Here is a 7,317-nt window from a genome sequence, read left to right as displayed (position 1 = left end):
TAATTAAAATTCAACATTTATTAATATCACAATTTCACTGGGACTCGTCATACGTCCTCATCATAATCACAATAATACTATAAGAAACAAGCAAGGACACACATGAAGGAATGAAATACATGTTTATAATTTAAGTGCCACAAGATTCGCAACATTTACACCACTAAAAGAATTCACGGGGTTGTCTAAATGAATTTGTTTCTAACTTATATATCAGGTACATTTTATATTTAAATTTCGATATATTATCAACCGCGTAGCGTCAGTTAAGATACTTACATACTGTACATTTACAGTACCTATCAGGCAAGAAAAATATCTTATAAATATATGAGAAAACGGTGTTATAACACCGATATGCCCGTAGGACTTAAGCTAAATGCGATTAATAATGCTCGTATTTGTAACCCTCGCCGCTGTCCCCTGAAAGGGCTTGTGCGTGTTCGGAATAATAGTGTCCCTGAATTTCAGGCTGAGGTTCAGCGTATGACTTTAATCCTTCTCCACCTTCGTAGCTCCCAGCGTAATGTTCATAACCTTGTTGGACACCTCCATGTTCCAATCCACCTTGTTCAAGGGATCCTTGTTCGAGACCGTGTTCAAGTCCTCCGTGACCGAGACTGGCGGCGAAGTGTTCGGTGTCTAGCCTGTGGTCCTCCAGGACAAGGCCGCCACCATGGCTGTGTTGGGTCTCAGGGTGAATTTGTTTCAAGTTTTGTTCAGAATGGCCCTTTTCAAGAGGATGCTTAAGCAGATGGCTGTGTTCTTTCTTAACGTACACAGGTACTGGATGGAAATGTTCGAATTTGATTGACTGGTGTGACTTGGCATGTTCGTGTTGAACCTGATGATGATGTCCTGATTCGCCAATGAGGGCTTGATGATCATAACCCTCAGAGAGTTGTGGGGCTTCCTGGTGAATGATACCAGGGTAAGCAGCCGCCAACGCGAAAAGTCCCAAGAAAATCTGTAAACAAAGAAATTACATGTATTACATGACAGACAAAAACTACGGTGGTTGTTTTGCTCTTTCAACGGTGTTACCACCTTCACGGTACACATATCATCAATTCTAATTAAATCAGTATCGGTACACATTATTAAAACTAGTTCTTCTGAAACCGCGAGAAACTCTGTATGCTTATATAACGAGAAAGGCTTCCTATAATATAATAGTTATAATGACCGATAGTAGAGGAAGAAAAATATTTTGTTATTGCTTCATTAACTCTTCATAAATTAATCAACACTTAATTTTTAATTACAATTAGTTAACCTAATCCACTATTAACTATTTAATAAAAAACACAAGCACAAAACGTTACGCACAAGGCACTTCATGGCTGTTGATTCTAAGGTAGTTACTCCAAGGAAGGGTGGTGGGTAATGTAAGAAATTGCTATTTGCATCGCTTATATACCTCAGTTTAGCTGAGATTCGTGTGTGTGAGTGCTCTGTTTTAATATCACGCTTACTTACTTGGAACGGTACATTGGCATTTCGTCCGCGTCTTAAGAACAATAGATAGAAATTTGTCGACAGGTTCGAGAAAAAGTCAATTGATGGAAATTACACAGTTTGTTTTTATCAATAATTAAAATTGAATAACAACAGTATAGTAATAGTAAAAAAATATATATTTTTATTAGTATGTACAAAGAGAATGAGAAAAATATTTTATGTAAGTACCATTTAGTAAATTTTCATTGAATTACGAAATTGCGAAAGATTTACTCGTAAGTGCTAAAAATAAAAGCATTCCATGACGAAATATTTATAACGACAATTGAAATTAAGGCCAGTTGTACAGACTATATTTTTATGGTTATTTAAGCATATAAATGTAGAAGAGAATAGAGTGACGCATCTTATCAATCTCCACTTAAGTCACTTCGAAATAACATGCACTATATGGGGAGAATCAATATTTGTTTCCTAATATTGAAAAAAGGCATCCCTGGTAATGGTCATGAACATTTTGTGTCTTCGCAATATCTGTAGGCACAGGGAACCTAGTGTTGAGACACTCCGTTCCCCATTTTCCGCAGAATTCTTGAAATATGAAGTGAGGATGAGTGAGGAAACTCAACGAAGCGTGCCTTGACACCAGGGCAAAGAAATATCTGTAGTTTGGATATTATGATATATTTAATCTGCTAAGTTACTAAATTATAACTATCAAAAATATTTTTTTGAAGTTACATTGTAGAACAATGTTTGCTTATATGACGAAATTGTAAAAAAGTAAGCATAAGTCTTTTTTTAATATTAAAGCATATTGTTTCAAGAGCTTAACTAAACAACTAAAGATTCAATTCATAGCAGGTAGTTATTTAAAATTAAAAACTTGTAAGTATTCTCGGGTTATTAGTAAGTTATTTTCTATTCTATTTAAAAAAAAGTAGAGCTTTCAGCTTAAAATAGATGAATTCAATTAAGAATACATTTGCATAAAAACATATAGATTCACTAGATATCTAATTATTATGCATAGATTGTGTATGACATTTTTTTTTAATTAAATAATAAAACGATAGTGAAACTTAATATAAGAAAAAATTAAGACGTAATGAAATTTAATGCTCCCGTTAACAATTGAAAGTAATGGGGCACTCGAATAAAAATAAACCTTATAATTATTGAAATATAGTTCGTTTTAAACAAGCAAACGCATTTTATTACCGATATCATTTAGATGTAGAGAAGCTTAATATGGTGAACACATGGTATGGTATGTACGCCTGATTAAAATAAAAAATATATTATTTAAAATATTTGTATTTTAAATAATATTCTCGTCGTCTGCCACTGAGCCAGTGGCATAAGCGTGTGATTGTAAACGTGACGGTGATGGGTTCAATTCCCGATCGAAGGAGTACATTATTATTTATTAATATTTTCATTTCTTTGCTTTCGTAACAAAAGATATAGAAAATTCGGCGGAAAGTGAGTAATAGAACATAACATAAACTAGGTTCCCTCTGCCTACCTTGCTATATACAGGATAGAGCGTGAAACTAAAAAAAAACATAAATTAATATTTTTTTCAAGATACAATCTATTTTTGTGTAAAATAAATAATTAATGATACTAAAATAGATATTGTAGTACAATTTGTAAACAGTTTTAGTAGCTTAAAAGATTTTTTGTAATTATTTAAAAAAAAACAACGACAAACTAACTATTCTAACTTAACATGCAAAAATCTTTGTAATTATGATGACATGCCGCAACTAGATAATAGTAGAGGTATAAATTACAAGCAACTATATTTTGCAACTGAACTAACATAACTACCTACTATGTTCGCTTTTTATCGATATCGAATAAAAATCTATGATTATTTTCGTGGAATGGAAAAATAAAATATGCTCTTTAATGATACTAAAAAAACATTTTAAGAACCTATAATTATTGTCGTAAAATACCGGTATTATGAAGTTAAACGAATCGTTACCCTATTTCGATCGTGGTCGTAAAGTGGAATTTCTTTTTTTTTTAGATGCACGCAGTGTCGCGCACATAGCAGGGTAAGCAGAAGGAACATGGGAACTTAGCGTTAAGAAATCTCGTTCCCATTAATTCACTTGCACTTTTGTTCCCTACTTTCCGCCGAATTCTGCATCTTCTTCATTAAATATTTTATTTCCTCGACTGGGAATCGAACTCGCAACCTGTCACGCTTATAGTCACACACTCCCGTGTGCCTGCGCCACGATTGGCCTCTTTGGTAATTTTAATTAAACAATTATACGTATGTTACGTAATTTAAGTTTATGAAATGATTATATAAGTGTTATTCTAATAACTATACTTTAATTATTTTAATACGACAAAGATCTGAAGACAAGTATACAAAAAAACGAGCTTTTGCTTATAAGTGCGCTTATTGCGCGTGTGCTTATTTATACACACTTACATAATCAATTCATTAAAAATAATCGACAGATTAAAAAAAGTAAAAAAAAAACTGTACTACTGCAGTATCTGTTTTAGTAATTGCTTTTAGTTACTGTTATATCATATATAAGATATACTTTAAATAAAATATCAAGAGAAATTTAGTTATAAATGATTTTTATTAGACTGTAAATTGTGGAGCATTTGATATCACTACTTAATTGCTCAACATGTCACTTCCTTTTTTTAACCGACTTTTGTAAGCAAAGGAGGTTATCAATTCGACAGTATTTTTCTTTTTTTTTAATGTTTTTAGAGTTTTTAACAGAGACTTCGCTCGTGGCCCGCATTTATGCTGCACTGCGACTGGCCTCAAAAACAATATTTTTTGTTATAATTAATGCAAAATATATAAGAATTTACTTAGCTATTACAATTATAACAGAATAAGAAATTATTACTTTCAGATATAACATAGCTGAGTTAAATTATTACGTAGGAATGGGAACAGGCAATGCAAAGTTATTCGATCTTAGCGTATATTACGTAAAATAAATCTGAGACTAAGGTTGACACAGTAACTGCAACTCGATGAAATTCGAGTCTCAATGGTAGTTTGAGAAATATATATCAATTGCGAGTTTTATATAGATATATACATATATATTTGGAATTTACAATCATATTAAAAATAATTGTTTTAGGTAGGTCTGTCGAGAGGCCAGTCGTGACGCAGGGGCGGAAGTGTGTGACGGTAAACGCGACTGGTTGTGGGTTCGATCCCCACTCGAGGAAATTAAATATTTTATATTTTCTTTACATCTCATCATCATCATCTCATCATCATCATCTCATCATCATCACTGGTGTCGAGGTAAAGCGCGGCGTGGAGTTCCTTCACGCAATACCTCGAGAAATTAGGCGGAAAAATGGGGAACGTAGTATGTTAACACTACGTTCCCTCTGTCTACCCTGATATGTGCGGGATACAACATGGAATGAAATATTTGTTTATATTTTTCTTGTGCTTAAATAGCAGTTATTGCTAAAAGCAGTTTGGTAAAATATAAGTATACGAGTACATATTTTGTGGTATTTTTATTACTAAAATTAAAAAGTTATTTACTATAATTATATGCTAGTGGGTATCAAAATTATTTTTTATATTTAGCTATAAAAGAAGTAATAGTAAGATAAATAAAAAATATGATTTTATTTGAGAATGTTAAAAGGCGAAACCAACGACCACATTTCTGTAATAGTATGATTATCACTTAGTCACGCTGTTTGCACGTAAGCACAAATTTCTAGTATTATTCTCGATAAGTATGACGTGACGAGATTTTGATTTACTCGGTAATATCAAATTTGTAATTTTTATAAATTGTGAATGTCTTATTATAGCTTTTTATTATTTACAATAAAATAAGTTAAATTAGTGAGGCCAGTCGTGGCGCGGGCACAAGTGTGTGACTGTAAGCACGACTGATAATGGGTTCAATCCCCACTCGAGAAAACGAAATATTTTTTTTTTTTCATTTTTTCCCTTTGACTTCACAGTCAAAATTTAATATTTTATTTTGATCAAATTGTAAGTGAAATAAAATCAACTATTTCTATGCAATGATTCTAGACTTGCATAATTATCATAATATTTATTATATCATGGCTGTCTAGACGCTATCGTGGCGTAATTGACAAACGTTAAGCACTTAATGTTTGTGGGTTCGATTCTCACGAGAGAATGCTTCTTTTCATAATAAATATGTATATGGTACTCTTCTTGGATGTTTTCCATTCGGTGACATTAAAATTCATGTTAGTTTAAAAATAAAATATACCTACCTATAAAATATAGCTTAAGTAAGTATTATTAAAACTATTATTATATTTTATTTAATCAAATTAAACTCACAACTGACACTAATTTAAAAGTATTTCATTTAAATATATGTATTAATTTGATTTATTTATTTACTAACTTAACAAGGGGTAGGGGGAGGGGGTAGTATTAACAAGAATATAGTGAATGCCTTTTTTCCTGAGGGTCTCGGGACGGGGCATTTATTAAAACCGACTAAATCGTGAAAAAGTTGAGAAACCAATTTTTATTTAATCATACCACCTGTGTGTGATATTATGAAAATTTTATATTTCACCTATATTAACCATTCATTAGCATTTTGATGAAAATCATATTTTATGTTAAATTTTATGGTGGCTTATGGTCAAAGTTGCTAAATTTTTGTAAATCTTAGTCAATATATCAATAATCGTGGACGTTGTGAGTAATTTTTATGCATAGGCATGTGGAAATCAAGTAAACTAAATGGTTAATTACGTAGAAAATTATATCGTTTTACTAACTGATTATGTAAAAGTCTCTGGGTCGCGGCCAATGAGCTGGTTGTGTAGTAATACATTTCATAACTTTACTAAGCCGATCATACTACAATAAATAAACATTAAAAAAAATCTGCTTCACGCTGTATCCCGCACACAGCAGGTTAGGCAGAGGGAACCTAGTCTTAAGACACTCCGTTCCCGACTTTCTGCCGAGTTCTGGAGGCATTGCGTGTTAGGTGGGAGAACTCAACACCGCGCTTTGCCTCGACACCAGAGCGAAGATATGGAAATATGACAGAGTGAACTTAGTGTTGGAACACTCTTTTTTCCTCTTTCCGCCAGGATATTCCGCCAAAAGACACTTCGTGTTAAATGGCGGAAAGTAACTCATATTCTATTAACTCATTATTATTGCAGTTATACTTAAACACCTACAAAACAAAGAACTACAAAATAAGCAGGCTGAGTCTAGTGATGAAATATTTTGGTTTTTGTTCCATATGCTTAATATATATGTACCTACTTATTTAATATTTTATTATAGATATATTTTTTTAATTCTTATGAAATTTTATTATATATTGTTTACTTTTGGAAAAGGTTAATTAAAAGCACATAGTTAATTACATATAAATATTTTTTTTTATATTACTAGTAGATAATATGTAGAGCATGGCGTAAGTAAATTTATTCTCTATTTAATATTCAAAGACTAGAGTGTGTTGCGTAGTTATACGAGTACTTTTACTATGTCTTCTATTATCGGTTGACGAAAGTTTGTTTAATAGTATATTTTCTACAAGAATACGGTTACTTCGCTTACATAACAATCAACATTCTACTCTATTTTTTTTATTCAATCCGTAGTGCATTAAACTATTAAGACGAACAGTTAGGGTCTTCATGCATCATCTTCATTGAGAGGACGTCGAAAAAAGCTCCATTCTCAACCAATCTTCCAATTAACGGTTCATCATCATCATCATCATTAGCCTGTCCTCGTCCACTGCTGGACATAGGCCTCACCAATGGAACGCCACTGAGCTCAATCTTCAGCTCTTCGCATCCAGC

General features: G+C 32.3%; 1 protein-coding gene across 1 annotated transcript; it reads right to left on the bottom strand.

Moving 5' to 3' along the window:
• Positions 1-1,454, bottom strand: LOC146530958 (uncharacterized). Its single transcript, XM_085199410.1, has 2 exons — positions 1,330-1,454; positions 1-967 (listed from the first exon to the last, which is right to left on the bottom strand). Exons 1-2 carry the CDS (start codon positions 1,339-1,341, stop codon positions 386-388), a joined length of 594 nt encoding a protein of 197 aa, XP_085055536.1. The 5' UTR covers positions 1,342-1,454; the 3' UTR covers positions 1-385.
• Positions 1,455-7,317: the final 5,863 nt, after the last annotated feature.

The sequence above is a fragment of the Heliconius melpomene genome, chromosome 16 (genome assembly GCF_056956725.1).
Source record: "Heliconius melpomene rosina isolate 202511_hmr_F chromosome 16, ASM5695672v1, whole genome shotgun sequence".
NCBI lineage: Eukaryota > Metazoa > Arthropoda > Insecta > Lepidoptera > Nymphalidae > Heliconius > Heliconius melpomene.
This window is presented reverse-complemented; position numbering and strand designations above follow the sequence as displayed.